Source organism: Chaetodon auriga, chromosome 11 (genome assembly GCF_051107435.1).
Source record: "Chaetodon auriga isolate fChaAug3 chromosome 11, fChaAug3.hap1, whole genome shotgun sequence".
NCBI lineage: Eukaryota > Metazoa > Chordata > Actinopteri > Chaetodontiformes > Chaetodontidae > Chaetodon > Chaetodon auriga.
The window spans coordinates 357228-384786 of NC_135084.1; the positions used below are offsets into that span (position 1 = coordinate 357228).

A 27559-nucleotide genomic window follows, 5' to 3' on the forward strand; every position below is an offset into this window, starting at 1 on the left:
GGCACGGAATGTAGCTAGGCCCTCGATGCTAACAGCATTGTCAAGAATTGATGAGTTTAGCCATGTCTCTGTCAGAATTATTGCACAGCAGTTCCTCATCTCTCGTTTTGATGTTAGTTCCAACTGCAGATGATCTATTTTGTTCTCCATGGAACAAACGTTGGAGAGGAAGATGGATGGATGCAACATTTTATAGGGATTAGCTTTTATCTTAGCTGGTAGTCCACCTCGGCAGCCGTGTTTCTCCCTCAGACTGACAAAGAGAACTTGGATTCAGGTCAGGTTGTGATGAAAGCTGACCCCCAGTATCCTAGAGCATCATGGCCTATTGGAAGGATAAATGGAATCTACCGTGGAAAGGATGTAAAGTTTCACACTGCTAAGGATGTTATTCAAAGTTGAGGACACAGACACACTGTTTACAAATTCCTACTCCCTGAAATCACAGATGTAGCATTTCCCATTTTACCTCATACCATTTTACCTCATACCTCTGGATTAGGGAATTCCTTGTCTTTGTCTGCAAAGATTGAGTATTTGCAGGTGTTTGCCATATGTATTTTTAATAACCTTTAGTGTGAGTAGCAGTTTCTTTCAGTCCCTTACAGCATGCCTTTAATCGGCTCTGCTTTTGAGCCTCTTCATGGTTCCACTGTCTTTATGAAATGGTGAGACTCAGAGATGAGCATTGGCTCACTGTAACTTTTAGAACAGAATTTAAAATCCTCTTCCTTACTTACAAAGCCATAAATGGTTAGGCACCATCTTATCATCTTATCTTATTACCCCACTAGAACACTGCATTCCCAGAATGCAGGCTCTTATGGTTCCTAAAGTCTCCAAAAGCAGAACGGGAGCCAGAGCCTTTAGCTATCAAGCTCCTCTCCTGTGGAACCATCTCCCAGTCTTTGTCTGGGAGGCAGACACTGTCTCTACATTTAAGAGTAGGCTTAAAACTTTCCTTTTTGACAAATCTTGGCTCAGGCTTGCCCTGGACCAGCCCTTAGTTACACTGCTACAGGATTAGCTTGTTGGGGGTCCGCCAAAAATACATAGAGCTCCTCTGTCCTTCTCTCCCTCTCAATCTGCATGCTTTCATGTCCTACCACAGTGTGTTACTAATTTAGCTTCTTCTCTGGAGTCTCTGTGCTTTGTTATCTTGCAGGTTCCCATGGATTGTGGCTGAATCTGGATTGTGGATTACAGCTACGTCTCCTGCCATGGCCCTGCCTGACATCCACTGCAACTGCTACTACTACTATTACATCCACTGTCACTGTTACTGTGATTGCATTTCTGTCTGTCTGTCTCTGTCTGTCTCTTGCTCACCCAAACAGTCGAGGCAGATGACTGTCTACCCAGAGCCTGGTTCTGCCTGAGGTTTCTTTCTGTTAAAAGAAGTTTTTCCTCGCCTAATCCTAACCCTAACCCTAAAGCGCTTGCTCATGAGGGAACTGTTGGGTCTCTGTAGATTAAAGAGCTTGGTCTGTACCAGCTCTATATGGAAAGTGTCCTGAGGCAACTGCTGTTGTGATTATATAGTTATAGTTATACAAATAAAATTGAATTGAAAAAAAGTGTGGACATACCACAAGAACATGGCCTGCATTCAGACAGCCAAAGCGTTCAACTCCTGCCAAGCCCACTGGGCATTGTTTTTTGGTAGGTTGAACTTCACTTTCACCTTGGGTTCCACAAAATATTACACCTGATGCTCTCTCCAATCAGCATGTCTGAAGAGTCCTCTTTCATCTTAACTCTGAAATATGTGGTGGCAGTAGTTTACTTGGAGATTTGATCTGTAGTAAGGGAGGCTCAGCAGATACAACCTGACCACCTGACTGCCAATTTGTTCCTGCTTTAGCTTGTTCCTAGGCTCTCCAAAGGGTGCACACTTCTGTTTTTTTGTCTGCCACCGCGGAATGAACCACATCCTATCCCTCCTCAAACATTTCTGGTGGCTCACCATGGAGACTGATATCTGCGCCATTGTCTCGGCATGCACTGTTTATACTTGTGGTGTTGTTCTGAGATGTTATGTATTGCAGACCACCGATCATGTAGTTTTGGACTTGGTTGAAAGAAAACAATTCCAGGCATATCTGATTAAAAAAAAATAGAATTAATAATAAGCAACATATTTTATACTTACTCCATTTTGAATAATGGCCCCTTCTTCACCTCTATGTAAACCATTGATTTGTTTGTATATTTCTGAAAAAGGTCTAAAAGTTCTGGCAATTATTTGGTTTCAGATTAGTTATATAAATAAATTCAATCAAACTATTAACAGTTAATACTGTACACTGGACAAAAATACCATTTCAACAAATGCTGGAACTACAACTGTTACCTACACCAGTAACAATTTTACTGGTATTATTGGAGTCAAGATAATGGTAGTAGTTAGTATTAGTAGTACCAATAAAAGCATTAGTCTTTTTAAAATATTTCCTATCAGCTGTCACATCAGTCATATGAGTAGTGATTTGCAGCAGCAGAAATTTGTGCTACTGGAACAGTGAATGTACCAGAACTCTGAACAAGCATCCAGTTTGTGCATGTAAGTTTTTTATTTTTTTTTACTACAGTAATGATTATACAGTAGCAAAACTGATATATAACACCGCTATGACTCTTGTACTGCTACTACAATCACTTCCTCCATTCATGAAGGACAACTGTTATCTCCCCCTTATGTACTGATCAAAACTCTTCATCAAAATATTTAAGCTATAAACAAAACTATTTGAAAGAACTATTTTGAAATTCATGTCAATACTTTTCTTCCCTTTAAACTAAAACAACGCCAAAAATTTAATTCAGAACACTGATATGTGGACAAGGCCACAAGATTCAACTCACTCGTATCATTTTCATGTTGTGAGAGAACATACAGTAATGTTTGTTTTTCTGCACACAGTGAATTAATTGTTGCCTCTCTTTATAATCTGTTTTGTAGCATTACCCTGTGAACAGGGCAGAGCAGTGAGTCTTTATCCTCCTGACGTCCACCCAGTACAAATAATGGATGCCCTTAAAAGTTTTCTTTTTTCTTTTTTGTAAAGGTGAAAACAAAAGCATACATTGATGCAATAAGTCTAATCCAATCCCGTCATGGTGATAAAGTGGCGAGAGGTCCGGGAACAGAGGTAGGAACTGATACTGGACAGGAGATAAGGAGGCAGTCAACTGGTGCCTAAAGGTCCTGATTACCAGCGTCAATAAAACCCAGTGTGTGTGTGCAGCTCATTTGCAATGTGACTTCACCATCACATTCTGTCTTAAACCTGGACCAACAATCTGTCACATCAAACAACTGCTTTTGACTATTATTTATTTTTTTACTCCGCAGATCATAAATAGGTAAGTACTCCTAGATTTGCATAACATGTGACATTGACACTTTAGTCATTAGTGATTCTTGCTTATCTACTCATTTATTAGTAAAGGCTGATATTGCCACTATTGTTTAAAGTATTATGAGATTTACTTCACACAAAGCAGATTATCTCAACACAACACAACCAAATAACAACAAAATAAAAACTATAAACAATATTAATAAAATGTTCTAATTACCACACAAAATAAAAGCAAATAATATGCGGAAAAATTACAACTAATGATTACAACAATACAGCTACAATTAAGTACATAACCTTTCATAAAATTAATGAAAACTAAGATGAGATCAAATCAAAAAAGGAATATATTCAGTCATGCAGTCTGTTTAGGTACATCTGTACTTGTTAAAACAGTAAGTCTTTTGTTATTCTCTGTTTCGTAATGTATTTAAAACCATGCTATTTTTATTGACCCAATTTATGACTGAATTGAACACTGTGGTTCAGCCATGACAATGACACATTTGTTGAATTATGTCTAATCATGTTTCAGACTCAAGTAAAGTCAAGATCATATATAGTCCCGGTAGGATTATAATCATCATAATGAACATTAAAGACTATTTTACACGGAGCTTCTCTCCTCACACTACTAAACCCTCAATCTTTCTTCCCTCGGAAACAGTGGGTCCCAATATCAATCTATTGTTTTTGTTTTAGGGCAAGCCAGGCCATTGCTTATAATTTACTTTCTGTCACCTTCTCACTTGGCTGAGCTCCTGAGGCGACAGGGTGACTCCACCCAACACTGTTTGCACTTTATGTGATACTGGGAATAGTGTATTTATTCAGCCAATTCATGTGACATCTGAACTTGGCAAAATTTCAGTTACATGTGCAAGTACCAGGGCCCTGGGATGATGTATGCTGACTTGCTGCCATGGACTTCCGGTGTACCTTGGTTTTACATCCAATAGCTGATAACTGTGCTTTTCCAGCTATCAGTGCCTTGACATGCACATACTTAAGTAACCAGGTTACAGTCAGCTTACCCCAGTGAGTGATGGGAATTGGAGGTTTGAGAGAAGCCTGGTTTCCCAGAGTAGATTTCTCTGCCAACCACTGTTTTTTCAAGGTCTTCATTAATAACTAACAATAACCTTATTTGTCATCACAAGAGCACACAGTTTGTAACTTACACTCTTGCATTCTGTCTCCCCAAAGCTATCAGTCAGCCAAATGAAAAGCTCAGACTTTAGTGACTTTAGTGGCTAACTAAAAAACACACATGAATCAGCAGAGCATAGAAGAGTTTGAATAACGGTGCTCCAGGGATGCTGAATGAACTGAAATGATGCTGTCTTGTCTCTTGTTCAAAGCCATCCTCTTACCCTGTGGCCAGACCTCATCACAATGCCACATCGCAACTGTTATGTTGAGATTAACAACAACTCTGGCAGCTACACTCTCTGCAATCCAAGGTTATTAGCTGCTTTTGTTCTTCTCTTTTTCTGGATGTAGCAATAGTATATTTTAAATCTGACTTAAAGTGTTCCCTGGATGTAGTGGCAGTATTTTGTAATTTTTTGCAATCACAAAAAATCACACAGCCCTTACACATTTTTGCAACAATTCAGACTAGTCTGTGTGTGACAAAAGAATGTACACCGTAGACTTTGTGGGTTTGTGTGTGTTTTCCTTGGCTTCTTGGTTTTCTTTGATACATTTGTCACTATTGCCAAGAGTTTAGCAAGCTGTCACTTAAGAATGACATTTTATCTCAACACATGAGTCGAACATTCAACTGTGGCCATGTAGCATATTTTATAACAGGCATGTGACATTAATGTATAATGGTTTTGCAACACACAGTTTTGATTCCTTATGGGTGTCATCACATGCCTGGAGGGCAACCCAAAAAATACTTACAAATGTAATATATATGGAATGATTTGGAAAAAAGATTTCTCCAAGAACCAGTCTGATATACTGTTTCTCTGTGTACAGGGTGTTCACTGAGAGTGGCTGTTGTGAGGTCCCTCTGTCCCCCATAGTGGGTCCATGCTCCACTGCCAGCGCACTGTTCAACAAGACCACCGGTGCTGCGACTGGAGCGGTTGGTGTTTTCACCTATGACCTTTTCAACACCGACCTGAATGACTACAACCATGTCATGGCTATCATGTTCTCTGTACCCTTTGACCGAAACCTTTATTCCAACTGGTTTGCTGTGGGGATCTTTGACAGAGGAAACAACTGTGACTACAATCTTTATGATATTATGTATAATGGAAGTGAAAATAATTTTGTAAGAGCAAAGGCTGATGGCTGTAGCATTTCTTATGAGGGCGATTATGTTATTGTTAGTGCCGCCATGTCAGACTCAGGTGAAGCAGTCCTGAAAGTGGATATCAGCGATACTGGCATGTACTAAGTCAAAAGAAGATCCTACTGTTCTTATATAAGCCATATGAGATGATCACAGTAATTTCAATAGCACATTTCAATGTGTGTGAAACTCAATGAGCAGGCCACTAGCTGAAAGTATTGCTCATTAATCAATAGACTTAATGCACATGATTTTGGTTATTGGTGTGATTTTCAAAGGTCAATTACAAATAAAAACAAGAATTTTATGTGTCCGTCAAATCATGTCCTGTTTGTATTTGTCCATGTATAGAAAAAATTCAACTGTATAGGAATCTTAATTGCTTCAATCATTTTCTCACTGAGGTAATGCAGATTTAATTTGACTTCTCTTTGACATTTAAGAGATCCATGTGATGTAGGGCCATTTCTGGACATTTTGGATCCTTAAGACACCTAATGAGGGGATTGATCTTTTTATTATAATATTATTATATGAATGTAATTATTGTAATTTAATTATATTTTTGTTTAATTCAACCTGAGGCAACCTCTGGCCTGTGTCATGCCATTAACACTATATGTCAAGCAGTACCTTAACATGAACCTGAGTGTCTCTGTTATGAGTCTTCTGGTTTTAGTTATGCGTGGGATATAATATAGAACTTATGCCTTTACACACTTCCTCTGGTATAATAAAGTACATTGGTTGAGTACAACTCTTCAAAATGAAAGAAAAGAATGAGGTCTTAAAATTCCAAATTCAGAACTGCATTACTATGCCTCACAGGTGTTTAATATAGATCGTATAATCAAAAACACAGTTGAGGAACCCTTGAAAATATTGAAAGCAAATAATTAAAACCTCACAACCTATTTACAACTCTGTTCATTGAACACAATCGAATTAGAAGTATCTAATGTTGTTAGACATGGTACATTAAAATCATGGAATAAAATTGCAATAATATTAGGAGTGCAATAGATTTGGAATAATCTGCAGTGCAACTCCAAAATATGGAGCTCAAATGGGGCACTTGAGGAATAAAGGGAATTTAACAAATATTAGATATAACTATGCTCAATAACAACTTCTTTAGGTTCTGTCTAGCCAGACTGAATGTATCCATGTCACTTTCCCTGAATGCCTGTTCTTTGAGGCACCTGAGTACGCTGAACTGTTTGGTAAACCAGGGCTAACACATGATGGTTTTGGCTGGGAGGGGGGTGAGAGGTAGCGTATCTGTGTTATAATGTATTATTATATATGTTCACTGGGAAGAGATTGCAAGCAAAACACCATGGTGGAAAACATGAAATTAAATGAAGACAATTAGAACGATTCTAACATTGTCCAGGTTTCTAATTTTTTATGCAGGATGGTCTGTGACTCTTCCACATCCCAGACAGTCACTGCAATTCATGTACTGTGTTGCCAGCATTATCTGTCATCATATCTTTCATTTGTGGATGTCACCACATTTTATAATCCAATATTTATTTGAATTCTAAGTTACTGCAAACCAGTCTCTCCGGGGTGCCACTGACTTCTAGCTGTATTTCTCCTCCTCACTATGGCCGAGCATGGCTGCTCTCTTCTCCCCCAGCTTTACATGCTCGCAGTCTTTACCTCATGTGGTTAAAATATGAACTGAGTACTTTTACAGAAACAGTGAGGTTTCTAATTCTCAGATACACAATTACACAGAGAGAAGCCAAATACTTATCCACAGTTTTCTCAAGAGGGTTTCCTCAAGTGTTTATAAATTGTCCTGTAGCATTTCAGAGAGGATGTCTGTGTTCATCTGTTGCGGCAGGAAGGTCTGGATGGGATATTGACTCTCCTCAACATTAAGCAAAATACAGAATATTTACATTGAAATGTTCATATATGCTTTGTATTCAATGTGAACAAGTGAAACACAGGGTCACAAAATAAACAGGCAGAAGTTTCAGTAAATGACAGCACACATCAACCCCACACAGATGGTCCCCTTATATAGCCTGCCTGCAGTCTCCTATCAATATTAGTTGTGTAATGCAGTGTTAGTGAGTTAACAACGAAATGCATGTAGTAGACATCAGTGTGACTGACTTTTAAGAGCAGAACCGTTGTCTGAATTTGATTACAAAATAAACTAGAATTACCGCCTTGCTGCTGTATGCCTCCGTCAACCAGTTGGGTCACTGGTTGAGGTCAGAGTGACCTCGACCTTTGACCACCAAAATAAAATCAGTTCTTCCTCGAGTCCAAGTGAATGTTTGTGTAATACTTCAAGAAATTCCCTGAAGGTGTTCCTCAGATATCCCTTTCAAGAGAATGGGATGGACAAACTGAAACATAATGCCTCTGACCACAGTTGTCGTCAGTGCAAAGACATAAAAATCTTTCTCCTCCTTCATACATATGACTTTGCTAAACAATTTGTTATCATTAAAATAAGCCCAATATGTATTAAAGAGCTTCTAGACAAGAAACTTGTATTGGACTTTGCCAGTCCTAGTGGGAGTATGAAAAGAAAAAAAACTATTTGTGACTCAATGACCAGACAAGAGCTGGGACAAGGGACTGCAGAAAGGCAGAGCATTAAGTGGCAGAAAGACAGGCTTCAGATCTCCAATAATATTTATTAACATCTTTTGACAAAATACCAGCGGCTGCCAATCATGCAAGAGCAAAACAGTTCTTTAGAATTATTCAGAATAGCCATAGCCTAAGAATCGTACTCAGCACCATTAAATCTGTTATGAATCCCCTTTCTAGACCTAGCCTGGAACCCTCACCAATAAGCTGCAGAGACTTTAAAAAAATCGTTTTAGACCAGGTTGAAAATAAAAGACTGAATGTCACTCAGATAAAGCTATCATTGTTCACCACAACAGTCCACCAGCATTTGGTATTTTTCTGCCTATTTCCCTGCCCCAACTTGATAAAATCATTTCTGCCATGAAATCCACTACCGGCTGCCATGATATTGTTCCAACTATAGGTTGATGAAAAAGGAAATTGACTTGGGCATTCTCAATATTATTAACAGCTCTCTTCTCACTGGGGATGTCCCACCTTGGCTCAAACATGTTGTGAATTAAAAAAAAATGGGTGATGATCCACTAAAATCAAATAACTTCACACCTATTCCAACAGATGCTACCATTCCTTCAAAGCACAATATTTTTGAGAAGTTTCCCTTGGCTTATCGGGTACAGTACAGTTGTGGAGTCCCTCAAGCTCAGTCCTTGGTTCTCTCCTACTTTTTATGTCAATATGCTTCTGCGGGTCAAAATTATTCTGAACCACAATATCTAATTTCACTGTTACAAGCATGGCACACAGCAGTACCTCCCAGTCAAACCCAACGACCAAATTGGACCCACTACCCTTGCTAAATGTCTGGATTATATTAAAGGATGGGTGGCTAACAACTTTCTTCAATTAAATGAAAACAAAGGAGAGATTGTGCTGTTTTGCCACCAAAACTCCTCCAGCATCACTGTCCAGTCCCTCAACCAGTTCTCCAATCATATCAGAGCCTATGCAACAAACCTTGAGGTGCCCACCTGTAATCAAACACACTGTCATCATAGTATGTGGTATGTCTTAATCACTGAGGCACCAGGACATCCCAACACAAATATCTTTAATATAAGGTATAACAGCTGCCCATTTGAACTTTTTTCAGGAAGAAATAACTGGTAACTACCCTTAATTAGCTTCATCTACACTGTCTGTGTTGCATTTGCATTGTATAAAGTTTAATATGTGAAATATCCTTTTTACGAGTGGTAATCAAGCATAGACTCACCAAAGACCAGAGCCAGACCATGAGATGTTCCCACAGCAATCACACCCGACATTGTCTGAACACAAAAAATACACAGATTAGAAATCGACAGACAAAACACCATAAAACAATATCAAATTTTGCACTCATACAGTCAAAGACCATAAACATAGAACCACCCGTGGGTGTACTTCAGATTGAATGTTTTTCAGTCACTGTATTCTTTTGAGATGCATTTTTATAAACTGTGGTAACCTCTGACAAATGTGCAAACCTTCACATTCTCTTTCTGCTTCTTTCCCACACCTTTCTCACCACTTTCACACTTGACTAGAAAGTTTCGTCTCAATGCTATGGCTTCTTTGAAAACAGTCAACCTTGCTCTTGTATTGTTGTACAAAACCTTTGAAAACGGGCCTTCAGCATTTTGCAATTCTATTTTTATTTAAATTATTATAGCATTTAAAATAAATGCATCCATCCATCCATCCATCTTCTCCCGCTTCATCCGGGGCCGGGTCGCGGGGGCAGCACTCTGAGCAGGGACGTCCAAACTTCCCTCTCCCCGGACACTTCCTCTAGCTCTTGTGGGGGGATCCTGAGGCCTTCCCAGGCAAGCCAAGTGACATAGTCACTCAAGCGTGTCCTGGGTCTTCCTCAGGGCCTCCTCCTGGTGGGGCATGCCTGGAACACTTCCCTAGGGAGGCGTCCAGGGGGCATCGATAGAGATGCCCGAGCCACCTCAGCTGACTCCTCTTGATGTGGAGAAGCAGCAACTCTACTCTGAGCTCCTCCCAGGTGACAGAGCTCCTCACCCTATCTCTAAGGGAGTGCCCTGCCACCCTGCGGAGGAAACTCATTTCAGCCGCTTGTATCCGGGACCTCGTTCTTTCGGTCATGACCCAAAGTTCATGACCATAGGTGAGGGTAGGAACGTAGATTGACCAGTAAATCGAGAGCTTCGCCTTTCGGCTCAGCTCCTTCTTCACCACGACAGACCGATACAGCAACCGCATTACTGTTGCTGCTGCACCGATCCGCCTGTCAATCTCACGCTCCATCCTTCCCTCACTCGTGAACAAGATCCCAAGATACTTAAACTCCTCCACTTGAGGCAGGAACTCTCCCCCAACCTGGAGGGAGCAAGCCACCTTTCTCCGGTCGAGAACCATGTCTTCGGACTTGGAGGTGCTGACTGTCATCCCAGCTGCTTCACACTACGAACTGCCCCGGTGCATGCTGAAGGTCCTGGCTCGAGGGAGCCAACAAGACAACATCATCCGCAAAAAGCAGGGACGAAATCTGCCGGCTCCTAGACCGAACCAGAACCAGTGACAAAGGGCAGCCCTGCCGGAGTCCAACATGCACCGGGAACAGGTACGACTTACTGCCGGCAATGCAGACCAAGCTCCTGCTCTGGTTGTACAGGGACTGTACAGCCCTCAGCAGAGGGCCTCCAACCCCATACTCCCGGAGCAGCTCCCACAGAATGACGCAAGGGACACGGTCGAATGCCTTCTCCAAGTCGACAAAACACGTGTGGACTGGTTGGGCAAACTCCCATGAACCCTCAAGCACCCTGTGGAGGGTATAGAGCTGGTCCAGTGTTCCACAGCCAGGACGAAAACTACATTGTGCTTTCTGAATCCGAGGTTCGACTATCGGCCGGATTCTCCTCTCCAGTACCCTGGAATAGACTTTCCCAGGGAGGCTGAGGAGTGTGATCCCCTGATAGTTGGAACACACCCTCCGGTCCCCCTTTTTAAACAGAGGGACCACCACCCCAGTCTGCCAGTCCAGAGGCACCGACTGCCACGCAATATTGCAGAGACGTGTCAACCAGGACAGCCCTACAACATCCAGAGACTTGAGGTACTCAGGGCGGATCTCATCCACCCCCGGTGCCTTGCCACCGAGGAGCTTGCAAACTACCTCAGTGACTTCAGCCCAGGTGATGGATGAATTGACCTCCCAGTCCCCAGTCTCTGCTTCCTCTACAGAAGACATGACAGTGGGATAAAATTAAAATAAATGCAAAAACCTTGAATTTGGGGCACTCGAGTAGCCTCATGGTTACAGGACATACCAGCAACACCTTTGACATCCATTTATTTCTCATATCCCTCATATAAAGCCACTTCTGAAATTATGAAACAGCTACAATGCATCATGCATACAGAATGCATGGCTAGCCAGCCAGGAAAGTCATAGAAAGTGTAATAGAGTGTGTTACCAAATTGTGCTTTTAGCTAATATCTCTCTTTGTTCAGCTGAATTCTTAGTTGAATAAACCAACACTCACTATAGCAGTTGGCAGTCCAGCATCCACTTTGTCCTGAGGAAAAATACAAATGTTTTTATCATCTTGAATACAACCTTAAATGCATTAGTCTGCTGAAAGAAATGTACAATTCTGAAGCCACAGGCAAGTGCAGACGTCTGTAACAATAAATCATCCAAATAAAATTAGTTGAAAACCAAAACTTGCAAAGAACAAAGAACATAGAATTATTAACTGATGATTTAAAAAAAAACAAAACAAAACAGAATCCTGACATCGATCACTGTAGTGTGACAGCTGGACCAAGTGTTTGGATTAAGTTAGTATTTGAAAACTCTGTAATTTTAATTAAGGTTGGGCTGTATGATGGTAAAGGAGATTTGGCAATACCTGTATGCTATTGTCTAGCTGAATAACTGTTAATGTGTTACGTTAACATACCGCACACCTATTCAGCCTGTTGTTCTGTGTGCTATTAAATGTCTGTTTTTGGTCTTGGATTTTGTGAAATAAATTTCTAAATAAATACGACTTATAGTCCAGTGCCACTTATATATGTTTTTTCCCTCTTCAATACACATTTTTTGACTGAAGTGACTTATACTCCGGAGCAACTTATAGTCCGGAAAATGCAGTGCATGCTGTCATTCACAGTGTATGAACTGCTACCCTGCTACAAAGTGAGTAAGTGGGCGTGTTAATGTTATTACACCAAGCATAGCTGCTTCGTACTCTTTTCTACTTGCCTATATATTGCCTTCCAGTTTTTTTCTTATACTGTAGACGTCCAAATGAATGTAGTATTGATATCGTCGCAAAAACAGACATCCTTAAGAATGAGTCCTTGTCCTCTTCCTGCACACTCTACCCAGGCGCCACCCCTGGCCTAAACTAAATGGAGTATTTCCAGTAAGTGAGAACATGTCTGAAACTGACAGTGCTACATGTGTGAAAGGGCAATTCTGGACAATGTCCAGAGCTAATTCTGCAGACACTGGCCAGAGGTCATCTGAGAAAAAGGTTTTGGTGTCTCTACTATATATTTTGGGCTGGTAGCATGATGTAGCAATCCAGCTACAAAGATTTGGGTCGCAGGACTGTTTACTACACTCTCACGTCACCTGAGACAACAGTTGGTGGTGATAATGCACCTCTGCTGCATCTCTATTGTTTTCATTTGGAACCTTAAAGCTTCCACTTTGAAAGTTAGTTTTACTGTTTACTACTTGGACTCCCCACCAGTCAGTTAAGGAAAAACACTAAAAACAAGGCAAGGCTTTTTTCATGTGTTGAAGGACATCAAAGCCTGGTGGAGTCCTTTTTCTGTGTGTGTGTGTGTGTGTGTGTGTGTGTGTGTGTGTGTGTGTGTTTGTCTTACAGCAGCAGAGACAATCTGCGCAGAGATGCCCTTCAGTAGGCTGTGTCGAAGAACAGACCCATGTACTGTTGGATTCATATCCATTGTCCTCTTCTTTCTTCACACATGTATGTGTCCACCCCCCCACACACAAACACAATTTTATTTCCTTGTACACAAAAACAAGACAATGCACACCAAAAGTAAGTTATACGAAGTGTTTGTGTTTGGCTAGTGGTCACTTCTTCACAGGACTATTTCAGGGTTAGAATTAGGGTTTGCTTTGAATTATGCTTTGGTTGCTGCACCAGCATCTGTACAGTCTTTAATATGTTGTCCGGAACACTACCGTGTTTTTTTTAATTGCCAAGTCTGACGACAGCCTCGCAGAAGAGGAGACGGCGCTTCATCTTCCTCCTGAGTTGGCGGAGTTGTTCAGAAGTGACACCAAGGATGAAGAATTCAATGGATTCAGTGATGTGGAATGAGATCAGGAGCTTGGTAAACTTGCTTACTGATAACTTGCTTGTTGGACTCGTTGTCTTGTTATGTTAATTTAGCCTATTCAGCCTCCCAGGTATGTTCTTTATGCTATTGTGTAGCTGAATAACTGTTAATGTGTTACGTTAATATATTGGACACCTATTCAGCGTGTTGTTCTGTGTGCTATTGTATAGTTGAATAACTCTTAATGTGCTACGTTAACATACTGGACACCTATTCAGCCTGTTGTTCTGTGTGCTATTGTGTAGTTGAATAACTTTCCTTTCCAGATTAAATGTCTGTTCTTGGTCTTGGCTTTTGTGAAATAAATTTCTAAATAAATGCAATTTATAGTTTTTGACTGACGCAATTTATACTCCGGAGCAACTTACAGACCAGCCCAGAGTGAATCTCTGTTCACACATATGCGCAAAGGATCTAAACAGAATATATTATTAATTTAAGTTTACAATGTTTTAACATTAAAATGACTGTCACCAACAATTTTCAAATTCATTTAAAATTCAAAATAAATTTACATATAAATATTATTTAATGTATTCATTTTATTTAAAATTGCTTTATTTAATTAGGGCTATTTGTGATTAATTTGCTGTTAAACAGGCCAGTAAATAATCAAGTGTATTTATATAACTTGTTGCTTCACAATAAAAATAAGGAGGTACAGACTTAAGATGGCCTGAGCCTGAGTTTCACAATGTTCCTCAACTGCAAAAAAACAGGAACGAATAAAGCACTCAACATGTTGGCCAACAGTCAGAGCCTGGTCCATACTGACGCCTAGATTTTCTAGAAGGATTTAACAGAAGAGGAAAGTGAATATAGACTATTGACTACCTGAGAGACAAGGCTTGACAAAAAGTAAGTATTTCAGGATTCTCCTGTGTTAAGCTGGAGGGAATTGTCTGTCATCAAACTTTTTATGGAGTTTACTCACTTATGTAAAACAAACTATTTTGCTGCATTTTGAGGCTTAAACAAGATGTATAAAGACAATGATCGGAGATACCTTTAAAGTGACATCTGCTTCACAATACAGTGGTATGAAAAAGTATCTGAACCTTTTGGAATTTCTCACATTTCTGCATAAAATCACCATCAAATGTGATCTGATCTTTGTCAAAATCACACAGATGAAAGAACAGTGTCTGCTTTAACTAAAACCACCCAAACATTTATAGGTTTTCATATTTTAATGAGGATAGCATGCAAACAATGACAGAAGGGGGAGGAATAAGTAACTGAACCCTCTGCCTAAGGAGACTTAAAGAGCAATTGAAACCAATTTTTACCAAACAATTTAAGTCAGGTGTGCGCCCAATCACTGATGAGTGGCTTAAAGCTGCCCTGCCCACTATAAAACACACACCTGGTAAGAATTGTCTTGATGAGAAGCATTGTCTGATGTGCACCATGGTTCGCTCAAAAGAGCTGTCTGAAGACCTGCGATCAAGAATTGTTGATTTGTATAAAGCTGGGAAAGGATACAAAACCATCTCTAAAAGTCTGGATGTTCATCAATCGACAGTCAGAGAAGTTGTCTACAAATGGAGAGAGTTTGGCACTGCTGCTTCTCTCCCAAGGAGTGGCCATCCACCAAAGATGACGCCAAGAGTTCAGCGCAGAATACTCAGAGAGGTAAAAAAGAACCCTAGAGTGTCTGCTAAAGACTTACAGAAATCACTGGCACAGTCCAATATCTCTGTGCACACATCAACTATATGTAAAACAATGGCCAAGAATGGTGTTCATGGGAGGACTCCACGGAGGAAGCCACTGCTGTCTAAAAAAAACATTGTTGCTCGTTTGATGTTCGCAAAAAGGCACTTGGACACTCCACAGAAGTTTTGGCAAAATATTTTGTGGACTGATGAAACCAAAGTTGAATTGTTTGGGAGGAACACACAACGTCATGTGTGGAGGAAAAATGGAACAGCTCACCAACATCAACACCTCATCCCCACCGTGAAGCATGGTGGAGGGTGCATCATGGTTTGGGGCTGTTTTGCTGCCTCAGGGCCTGGACAACTTGCAATCATTAATGGAAAAATGAATTCAAAAGTTTATCAGGATGTTTTGCAGGAAAACCTGAGGCCGTCTGTCAGACAGTTGAAGCTAAAAAGAGGATGGATGCTGCAACAAGACAATGATCCATAACACAGAAGTAAATAAACTTCAGAATGGTTTCAGAAGAACAAAATACACGTTCTGGAGTGGCCAAGTCAAAGTCCAGACTTGAACCCCATTGAGATGCTGTGGCATGACCTCAAGACAGCGATTCATGCCAGACATCCCAGGAATCTGACTGAACTACAGCAGTTTTGTAAAGAAGAATGGGCCAAGATTAGTCCTGATCGATGTGCCAGACTGATCTGCAGCTACAGGAAGTGTCTGGTTGAAGTTATTGCTGCCAAAGGGGGTGCCACAAAATATTAAATGTGATGGTTCAGTTACTTATTCCTCCCCCTTCTGTCATTGTTTGCATGCTATCCTCATTAAAATATGAAAACCTATAAATGTTTGGGTGGTTTTAGTTAAAGCAGACACTGTCTTTTCATCTGTGTGATTTTGACAAAGATCAGATCACATTTGATGGTGATTTTATGCAGAAATGTGAGAAATTCCAAAAGGTTCAGATACTTTTTCATACCACTGTAGGAATGTGTGTGTGTGCATGTATATTCTTGCCGTTTGAGGTGTACTGGGTCTCCACTGTCAGAGCTGGCCAATGACGAGGTGTCACAGGAGTGAGCATCCATGTTGTCTGTGTTTAGCACGCAGGTGTCTTCCAACACAAATGGTTGCTCCTCATCCTCCAGCTATGGACACAGAGGACAACAAAACAATTACACCTCAGCTAGACAGCACTCAAAGAACAACAAAACAAGCACACCTCAGCTAGAAGGCTACACCCATAGTGGGGATGCTTTCTTCCAACTGCAAATGGAGTAATTATGCAGCTTGTTAATTATGTAATAATTAACTACTGTCTGTATCAACAATACTGTCTATCTGCCGTGAATATTACCCTAATATGCCTGACTGATGTATATATTCATCCCAAAGCTGATGTTATCTGCTGCCGACATCATCTCTCACTATTGCAACTTCAGCCTGCCTCATTGATGGCCTAAACTTTATCCTGGGTGATTTTTACTACTGTAAAAAGACACAAAACAGTTCTTAAATCGTACATCACTCTTCCTTAGTTGTGCACCGCGGCCTCCCACTTCTCTTTCTATCTTGGTTAAAGCCCGTTTGTGCTGTTGTCTGAGGGGAGTAGTACATACCGTTGTATCATAAATCTTCAGTTTCTTGGCAAGTTCTCCTTTTCTGGCCATTATGAGAGTATAATCAAACCCACAAATGCTGATGCTCCAGATACTCAACTACCTCAAAGGAAGGCCAGTTTTATAGCTTCTCTAATCAGCACATCTGTTTTCAGCTGTACAAACATAATTGTACGAGGGTTTTCTAATCATCAATTAGCCTTTTAACACGATTAGCTAACACAATGTACCCTAAGGACACAGGAGTGATGGTTGCTGGAATTTTAGAGTTTTATAACTCCAAATGAAAGGTATAATAATCGAGCCTAACTGCTTGAAGTACGATTGAGCAATAAAACATGGAATGGACTGGAAAAGATGGAGAATGCGGGGCAATACGATCATCTTGCCCAACCATGGATATTGGGAGGGTATTCCAAAACTCGATATTGGTTTTTACTTGCTCAATTCTGCTTTGCCAGTTTAATCAGAGGAGATTTTGGGTTTTTAGTGACTATCACTCCTAAATATGTAAAAGCTTTGTAGGATTTCTTGAATGGAGTGGATTGCTAATAGGCCTTGTTAACTGCTGTGGAGACTGGCATAAGTTCGCTTTTCTCCCAGTTGATAGAAAATCCTGAGAGACTGCCAAACTTATCAATGAAAGTCAGGAGAGGAGGTACTGATGCTTGCCACTGAGAAATGAACAAGAGAATGTCGTCCACATATAGCGAAAGATAATGTTTATAGCCAAACATGTTGATGGGAGAGATTAAAGGGCTCTGTTTAATACTTGCAGCGAGCAGTTCAATGATGATTGTGAACAAAAATGGGGAGAGGGGGCAACCTTGACAGGTCCCACAGTGAACTACAAATGAAGGGGAGATATTCTGATTAGTAATAACCGATGCAGTCAGTTGTGAGTAAATCATTTCAATCCATTTCATGAAGAAGGGTCCAAATCCAAATTTTTTGAGCATAGTCATCATGTAGGGCCACTCTACTTGATCAAATGCGTGCTGTGCATCCAGTGAAATAACAATCGCCTCTCTTGAATGCTTAGCATATAGTATGTTACGCATAGATTGAAATACATACGTCTACTGGGCATAAACCCAGTTTGATCTAGATGTACGATAGAGCATATGCTTTCTTTAAGTCTATTGGCCAGAATTTTGGTTTCGATGGATAGTAACGAAATCGGGCGATATGACAACACTATCTGAGGGTCACAGCCTGGCTTTGGGATTAGCGAAATATTAGCTTTGTATAAGGTACGCGGCAAACCCGAGGGGAGCATTGCATGATTGAACATCTGTAAGAGCAGGGGAGCCAAACTCAGAGCCAAATTTTTTTGAAAAGTTCTATGTTAAAACTATCTGGATCTGGCGCCTTGTTATTGGGGAGGGAAGGGATAACCTGCATGATCTCATCCAGATGGATGTCTTTATCTAGCATATCAGCCTAGTCCAGTGATAACTTGGCTAAGTCCAGACTCTCAAAAAATGCTTCGAAAGCTTGAAAATCTAGGTCGCCCTGTGACCAGTAGCCGTTAGCATAGAAATCCGCAAAACAATCATTGATATTTCCTAGCCTGCGTGGCTTGTTGCCAAGCTCGAATTATCTCTGTCTGACTTGTACTAGTAATTTTGATATGTTATATGGCCTCTAAGGATAGCCTTCACAAAGTGGAATCATCTACATCGCCTGTATCATTGGTGCTTAAATATAGTTCTATTTTACCAGAAAGACAGGTACAATATTCTTCATCTTTTAATAGTGTATTAATCAAACGCCAGCTATGTTCACCTCTCTTGTGGTTCAAGTCCAGACTTAATGGGACAGGAGCATGATCTGATATTAGTATATTATGGTAAGTGCAGTCAACTACTGGCTGTAGGAGCTTAGAATCCATCAAAAAGAAATCAATTCTGGAGTAGGATTGATGTACTGTGGAAAAATAAGAAAAATCCTTCGTGGTGGGGTGGAGAAGCCTCCAGATATCCACCAAATTATAATATTGTATAAGATCGTTGAGTGTGCCACTGTTTCTAAATACACTGATTTGGAAGTGCTGTTGATCAAGAACGAGATCTAAAACGTAGTTAAATCTCTGCCCATGATAACATTTGAATCGGACGAATTTGGCAAAGCATTGTAAAGGTTCTGAAAAAAATAGCAGGTCGTCGAAATTGGGCCCGTATACATTTACTAATATTAACGGTGTGGAGTTCAGAGTCCCACTAACTATCACATATCTGCCAGTCTGGGCTGAAATCGATTGAGAGTGGATAAATGGTATATTTTTTCTTATCATAATTGCAACACCTCTAGATATTGTACTGAAGTTCAACTGATAGACCTGAGAAGCCCATGAGGGACAAAGCATTGTTGCTGCTGTTTTTTTAATGTGTGTCTCCTGGAGAAAATATATGTCAGATTTAAGTGCCGTAAGTGTGCATAAACCTCGCTGTTAATCCTTTATACATTCCAGCTAGTTATTTTAACTTTACCATTGCTATGTCTATTCATATCAGCCAACATAGAAAATATTGACTGTACATATAAAAATGAAAACATTTTCCATGACTGTGGCCCTCAGCCTCATGGCTCAGGAACTCTGCTCTAGTCTTGCTGGGGTGGTAAGTGTGCCGGTGTTGTTATTGACCTTGACCACCAACTGCGCTGGGTGTCTGAATCCACACCGGCTCGACTTAGCCCTGCACCTCTCCCTGATGGCTTGAAAAGCCCAACGTTCCTTCATTGTGGCCGAAGTGATGTCCACAAAAATGTATACTGGGCGCCTATCGTAGGGGGCTTTCTCTCTTGCGAGCCGTAGCAGCGATGATGGCTCTCTCTTTGATATCTATAGTCGGAGCCAAGCTCCGATGGGCCCGGTCCACTTCTACTGGAAGGTTGAAATGCTCCTCTCCGAGCAGTTTAGGAAGCAGCTTAGATACAAACTCCATAGGCTGACCATTTTCTGTCTTCTCCTTAATTCCGACAACACGAATATTCTGCCTACAGGAGCGGGCCTCAAGGTCATTGCTGCTTGTATTGGGAAGCTAATGTGTCGTATTGCTTCTCCAGCCCCTCTAGTTGTCTCTTGTGTGACTCGGTGGCGGTCTCAGTAAGATATTCCTTTATTAGTCCCATAGTGGGGTAATTTCCAAAGTAGATGACGTCCGCTCGTGGACTTCGGTTAGAGCAACCCTAAAGTCCGAGATAACTCCATTGAGCTTGTTGAATCTCATGTCAACCCTGCTGCCCAGCATTTTTATGGCTGTCAGGATGTCTTCAATGGTAGTAGGAATCGGGGAGCTAGCTACGTTCGTGTCAGCTTCACACGCATCTGTTAACATGGAACAATGGTCGCCAGAGTCATCCTCCCCAGGACATTTGTCTTGCTTATTTCCTTTATCAGTTTTCTTCATCTGGATTAAAATGTTGTTGTTCACTTCAGGCACATAAAAAGATGATTAAATGCCTTGTGCGTGAGGCAAATGATGAACTCAAGCTGGAGCTCCCCTTACACACGTCTACTCCAGATCAAAACCCCATACTTCTGATTAATTTAATGTAACCTTCATTGAAAATAACAGCGTTTTTCTTTAAAAAAACAAGGACATTTCTAAGTGACCCCAAACTTTTGAATGGCAGTGTTCATACACTACTCACAAAAAGTTAGGGATATTTGGCTTTTGGGTGAAATTTATGGAAAGTGTAAAAAGTTCATGGTACAGTGATATTATATCAGTTCTACACCGAGTGTACAGTCCCATCCTCCGCCACTGGCGGCCGGTAGTGCTCAGGTTGCTGGACACGCCACCTTGAAGTCTCGTCGGTCCACATCCCGGTCCACGACCGCTTCTGCCCAGGAGCCACAGTCCCGGTTATCCTTGAGAAACTTGCCGGTCTGCTGTGGTCACTCCCAGCCTCCATAAGCCATATCTTAGTACATGTGGGCTGCGTTGACACCGCTCAGAAGCCGTCTGAGCTGATCAAAAGTGATTTTAATAACCTTTTTAGCTTTTTAAACAACTGTGGAAAGTCGATTTTTATCAGCAGTCCTCTTCCCAAACTGTCCCATCATGGAGCATGGCCCCCAACCTGTTTTGGAACCGTCCCTCCTTTTACAAGGCTGACGGAGTTCACCCCAACAGGCTTGGCAGCCGAATGCTAACGGCTAATATTCACCACGCCGTCCAGTATGCTCCACGTGATTGACTGTTTACCTGTCGCACCCCCCCAGATTCTTCTTCTCCGCCTACACCAGCTGTTCATGGCACTATTACACTCACTAGCCTCCCCAACAGTCCACAGTTGTCACTACCACCTAAACCGGACATCTTTCCCGAACAAACCATTACAGGCAGACGTTTTCCCATAGACTCATAGACAGAGTGCTTTTAACAGAGACAATCTTGTACACCCGGACATTTTATCTCCCTGTGGTCATAAGTGCACGTTCAGCACTAACATTAACCTGGCTGTGCTGAACGTGCGCTCTCTTTTATCATAAATGACCTGATTTTAGACAACAAGTTAGATGGGTTACTTTTAACATGGCTTGGCACAGAGGCACCAGTTGTTCTCACCGAGGCTTGCCCACCAAATTTTAACTTTTTATTCTCCACCAGGGGAGGCAAGAGAGGAGGCGGGATTGCATCAATTTTTAATAATATTTTAATGTCAAAGGAAGTTTATTTTAACAGTTACTCATCTTTTGAGTATCATGCCTTTGTTTTTAGCAGTCCTCCTGTTCTCTGCATCACTGCTTATAGACCACCCCATCATTCCACTGCTTTAATCAGCGAATTTTCAGAGCTTTTATCAATCATACACACCTCTTATAACAGAATTTTAATAACTGGCAATTTTTATTTAATTTTATCATTATTGTGTGTATTTTAACATCGCCAGTTTTAATCATCATGATGCCCCGGTGAGAACAGTGAGGAAACACCACCTAACTTCTGAGGTGGCTGCAAATTTTATCGAGATTTTACAGAGCACTCCTGCAGAAGTTTTACCTGCACCCTGTGATTTTATTGTCGACAATTTTAACAGGATATTGCGAGTAACCTTAGACTCTGTGGCTCCACTTTTAACAAAAACGGTAAAAACAAATCCTTTACCCCGTGGAGAAACAAAGATGAAATTAAAAAATCAAAAAGACTATGCAGCATTGCCGAGAGAAGGTGGAGAAAAAACAAACTCACTGTCCACTATGAAATATTCCGTGAACAACTCAAATTGTACAATAGAACAGTCAAACAGGCAAGAATATCCCATTTCTCAAATCTCATCTCAGATAACAAAAACAACCCAAAATTACTTTTCTCCACCTTCGATCTTTCAACTAACACCAATTTTAAAAAATCCCCAGAGACACCAACGGACGCCCTCTGCGAGGACTTTGCAGACCACTTCAGAAGTAAAATCGACAACATCAGATCCTGTCTTGTATCAAATCAGAGCGTAACTTTTAACACACCTGGACAGTCGATTTTATCTGAGGAAACACTGGAGAGTTTTGCCCTGGTTGATGCGAGGACACTTGGTCGAGTTTTCTCCCAGGCAAACCCAACAACCTGCCTTTTAGATCCAATTCCCACATCACTTTTTAAGACATTTTATGGATTCTTCGAGGAACAGATTTAAAATATAGTGAATTGCTCTCTTCAGACGGGTGTTTTCCCTGCTGCCTTCAAAACGGCAGTGGTGAAGCCCTTTCTGAAGAAGAGCAATTTAGACCCCAGCGTTCTTAATGACTACAGACCTGTATCCAACTTACCCTTTTTAAGTAAGCTGGTTTTTAACCAACTAAATTATTTCTTAAATACTAACGACATTTTAGAGAAATATCAGCCTGGTTTTAGAGTGAACCACAGTACCGAGACAGCCCTTTTAAAGATTTTAAATGATATCAGGTGTAATGCGGACTCACAAAAACTCACAGTCCTGGTGCTACTGGATCTAAGTGCTGCCTTTGATACAGTAGATCACCACATTTTATTAAACAGACTCAGAAACTTGGTGGGCCTCTCTGGTACTGTTTTTAATTGGTTTTACTCGAATCTCACGGACCGTTGTTTCTATGTAAGTTTGGATACATGTTCCTCCGGAACCCGTGAAATGAAGTGTGGGGTGCCCCAAGGGTCAATTTTAGGTCCAGTACTTTTTAATCTTTATAAGCTTCCCCTTGGGGATGTCATCAGGAGACACGGCATCAGCTTTCACAGCTACACTGACGATATACAGCTTTACATTGCCTTGTCTCCTGATGACATGGGGCCTATTGATACCCTTTTAAACTGTATTTTAGACAACAAGTCATGGATGGCAGAGAACTTCCTACAGCTCAACCAGGATAAAACAGAGGTTTTAGTTATTGGTCCTGAAGGCAAGAGAGAGACACTTTTACCAAAACTACAAGGTTTTACACCCTCACAATCTGTTAAGAACCTGGGCGTCATTTTTGACTCTGAGCTTAGTTTTATTCCTCATATTAAAAATGTAACAAAGATAGGGTTTTACCATCTTAAAAATATAGCCAGAGTCCGCCCGTTTCTCTCTCAGGCTAACACGGAGGTATTGATGCATGCTTTTATCTCTTGCTGTCTAGACTATTGTAATGCCCTGCTCTCTGGTCTTCCCAAAAAGACTATCTATAACTTACAATTACTCCAGAGCTCAGCCGCACGTGTGCTGACGAGGACCAGAGGGCGGGATCACATTACACCGGTTTTAGAATCGCTGCATTGGCTCCCTGTGTGTTTCAGGATTGATTTTAAGGTGCTTTTATTAGTTTATAAGTATCTTAACGGTCTTGGGCCATCTTATTTATCTGACCTGTTTTTATCATATCAGCCCTCGCGGGTCCTGAGGTCCTCTGGCACCGGCCTTTTAATTGTTCCAAGGGTTCGGACCAAAACCCATGGAGAGGCGGCATTCAGCCACTATGGTCCAAAGCTTTGGAACAGCCTGCCAGAGGGCATCAGGACCGCAGAGACCGTTGGTGTTTTTAAAAGGAGGCTTGAGACTCACCTTTTTAGTTTGGCTTTTAATTGATTTCTTCTACTCACTTAAGTCAGACCTGTTTTACCCTAGCCTACTGTCTTTTAGCTATTAGGACCTTTTGTTCTATTCAATTTTAGGTTTTAGGTATTTTATTCTACTGTCTTTTAGGTTTTAAGTCTTTTTATTCTATTGTATTTTATCTTTCAGGTCTTTTTTATTCCACAGTCTTTTATGTTTTAGCTCCAGTGCTTCCTCATGGGGGGCCTCCACGCTGGGAGGTGTGCCTGGTCTGCCTGCCGGGGCATCGTCCCAGGGACCCCTCGGGCCCGGAGGACTCGGGGGCTCTGCACTGCGTGTGTGTGCGCATGGTGTGCGGTGGTTTTGTAGGTCTATGGGTGTGTTCTTCTTTCAATTATACTACTGTTTTATGTTTTTATCTTTTGTCAAGCACCTTGTGTTGCATTTTCATGTATGAAAGGTGCTATATAAATAAAGTTTGATTGATTGATTGATTGATATCATGAAAGAAGGGCAAGAAGGGCATTTAAGTAGAAGCATGCAATGGTGATTTCCTCATCTCAAACAATTTATTGAAATAAAAGCCAACAACAGTGGTGGGTATACCACAACAAAAAATGTCAATGTCTCAATAACTTGTCATGTGCCCTTGGGCATCAATTACAGCCTGACAATGATGTCTCATGCTGTTCACAAGTCGACTTATTGTCTGTTGAGGTGTGGCATCCCACTCTTCTTGAAGGGTGGCCCTCAGGGGTACAGAGTTACGAGCCTCTACACAGCGACTCAGCTGATCCCATAGGTTTTCTATGGGATTCAGGTCTGGAGAAAGTGCAGTGATATTATTCAGGCAGTATGGCCTTGTCACTGTACCATTCACAAAGTGTAGGGCGGTTCTGTATTGGCTAGACACACCTGTCCACACTGTAACACCACCACCACCAAAGGCCCGTCTGGTGACAACAGTGGCTGATGCATAGTGCTCTCCTTGACGTCTCCAACATCGTTGGCGACCATCATTTCTGTTCAACTTGTATCAACTTTCATCAGAGAACAGCACTGAGGCCCACTGGTCCCTCATCCAGCATAAATGCTCCCTGGCCCATGCAAGACGCCTATGCCTGGTGGTGAGGTCAGGTACCCTTGCAGGTCATCTAGCATGCAGACCACACTGATGTAAATGGTTTCAAATGGTCTCACGTGAAACTTGGGTGCCTCTCATCACCCTTAAATGTGCCTGAAGTTGAGTGGCATTCATCATCTGGTTCCGCAGGGCACTGTTCACAATGACGCGGTCATCAGTGTGGGATGTGGCCAGAGGACATGCACTTTATGCCTTTCTGTGATTCTTCCAGTCTCTCTGTATCTCTGTTGCAACCTGCTGATGACACTCTGTGACACTCTAAGCTCAGTGGCCACTTCCCTCTGAGGATATCCTGACTGAAGCCTCGCAATGGCGAGGTATTGTTGATCAATCATTAGATGTTGTCTTGGTCTCATGATGTCAGAACGTGAAGACAACTGTTAAAATAACAATTGTAATTGAACCAAGAAATTTATTGGTCGATTTTGTGAACCTGTTGTGAATTTTGCCATTCAGCTCCTTGTTAGAGAACAGCAATTTGCGCAAAAAGTATTGAAACACTGAGCAGTTGGACATATGCATTCAAAAGTTTAGAGAAGGTCAAATTAAGTTCATCTGTAAAGATTATAGTGCATTTTAGCTAACTTTTTGTGAGTAGTGTATAGACGAGAAGAAGAGACGTACTTTATTAATCACATCACATTACAAATGCACACTACATGCACACACCATGCTTGTGAAATTATTTCTCTGCATTTGACCCAACCTGGAAAGTCCTTCCTCCACGGCAGACCAGGAGCGGTGGGCTGCCAGACGACGGTGGCACCCGGGGACCCAGTTCTTTTCGTCAACATTGGTCAGGTGGTGATCTTCTTGCATGTTTTTAGTGGGGGTATTTTTATGGAGGATACCACAGGTGAAAAGGGGGAGAACATGCAAACTCCACACAAAAAGGCCCCTCTCCTCATGATAAAGGGCAGCAGGCACCGAAGGCATGGTGGACACACCCCCAGCGCCCACAGCGCCCCAGATGGGAACTGAACATGGGACCTTCTAGCTGTGGAGCGACAGTGTTGCCACTGTGCCACCAAATAGTATATACAGTATGTATACACCAATCTAGTCTTGTCACGATACCAACATTTTGGTATCGATACCGGTACCAAAATGTATTTCGATACTTTTCGATACTTTCGATACTTTTCAAATAAATAGAAAACACAATAAACGTCATTATTGACTTTATTTTATTGGAAAATCTAACTATGCATCAGTAAATAAAATAAAATACCACAAAGACATGCTTTTCTAATGCAATGCAATTTTTTATCCACGTTTAGACGAGCGTTCTCAGCAGGAATTGTTTGTTTATACGAAGACGCAAAAGTGGGCGAATTCGATTGGATATGCATGCCAGGCCGCTAGGTGGTACTGTGATAGAGCGCCTACGACGCGTTGGGGCATCCAAAATTTGACACATGTAATTGTATACACGTCTCTATAGTATCCGTATACATTCTATACAATTGTTGAAATGACTCTTGTATGTTGACTACAGCTGCTAGCACAGCTTGAACATCGGTGGGATCCACATAGTCAGACATATTGTTTGTTGTTGTTTTACCGGCTTGGCGCGTTGAGTGTGACGTAAGGTGTAGTTGCTATGCGACGTGACGCGAAGTGGTTTTGCGCTTCTTGCCGTTTAGACGGAGATGCAACCCGAGTCGTCTTCAAAACTCTGCACTCTGGAAGGCGTCTTCAGATTTTTGCGGTTTCAGACCTCGACGGCACCGTCGCCGTGAAAACGAAAGGCACTTCCGATAAAATATTTTGTCATTTTCATTCGCAATCGTCTTCGTATTAACGGGGTCTCAATCTCTCTCTGTCTTCAGACTCCTGCTCCGTTTGCAGCCTCACGCTGCTCACTCGGTCGCTCGCTCACCTCGGCTCAAATTACAATGCGGTGACGTCACGCAGTGGCGTAAAAAAAAAAAAAGGTACCAGTCCCATCCAAGCGCAGTATAGTACCGTTTTAAATGCCTCAGCACCCAGGTACCAATTTAGTACCGGTATACCGAACAAGCCTACACCAATCAGGCAAAACATTATGACCACCTGCCTAATATTGTGCAGGTCCCCGTTTTGCTGCCAAAACATCCCTGACCTGTTGAGGTATGGACTCAAAGGGTAAGGCATGGACCACACGGGCCAGCCTTCACTCCCCACATGCATCAATGAGCTTTGGCCGCCCATGACCCTGTTGCCAGTTCACCAAGGTTCCATCCTTGGACCACTTTTGATAGATACTGACCACTGCAGAACAGGAACACCCACAAGAGCTGCAGATTTTGGAGATGCTCTGTACCAGTCATCTAGCCATCACAATTTGGCCCTTGTCAAACTCACTCAAATTCTTACGCTTGCCCATTTTCCTGCTTTGAACACACCAACTTTGAGGACAAAATCTTCACTCGCTGCCTAATACACTGTTGCTCATAAAGTTGGAATAAAATATTTTTTACCTCTT

General features: G+C 41.5%; 2 protein-coding genes across 3 annotated transcripts in view; one reads left to right on the top strand and one right to left on the bottom strand.

Annotated features, from left to right (window-relative positions):
* Positions 1-27559, bottom strand: part of vps8 (VPS8 subunit of CORVET complex) — a 184283-nt gene that overhangs the window by 115897 nt on the left and 40827 nt on the right. For both annotated transcript variants that reach the window (XM_076742305.1, XM_076742304.1), the window contains exons 3-6: positions 16327-16457; positions 13156-13252; positions 11799-11831; positions 9518-9572 (exon numbers count right to left, since the gene is read on the bottom strand). In XM_076742305.1, coding sequence (XP_076598420.1) covers positions 9518-9572; positions 11799-11831; positions 13156-13252; positions 16327-16457 — 316 coding nt within the window. The remainder of the gene's footprint in view (positions 1-9517; positions 9573-11798; positions 11832-13155; positions 13253-16326; positions 16458-27559) is intronic.
* Positions 4761-5985, top strand: LOC143327815 (DELTA-stichotoxin-Hmg2a-like). The gene is made up of 2 exons (XM_076742326.1): positions 4761-4828; positions 5355-5985. The coding sequence occupies exons 1-2, from the start codon at positions 4761-4763 to the stop codon at positions 5779-5781; spliced, it is 495 nt and encodes a 164-aa protein (XP_076598441.1). The 3' UTR covers positions 5782-5985.

Bases quoted from the DNA above. Each gene is read 5' to 3' on its own strand.
- LOC143327815 (XM_076742326.1), top strand. From the start codon at position 4,761: ATGCCACATCGCAACTGTTATGTTGAGATTAACAACAACTCTGGCAGC. The intron at 4,829-5,354 runs GTTATTAGCTGC...CTCTGTGTACAG, and splicing joins TACACTCTCTGCAATCCAAG to GGTGTTCACTGAGAGTGGCT.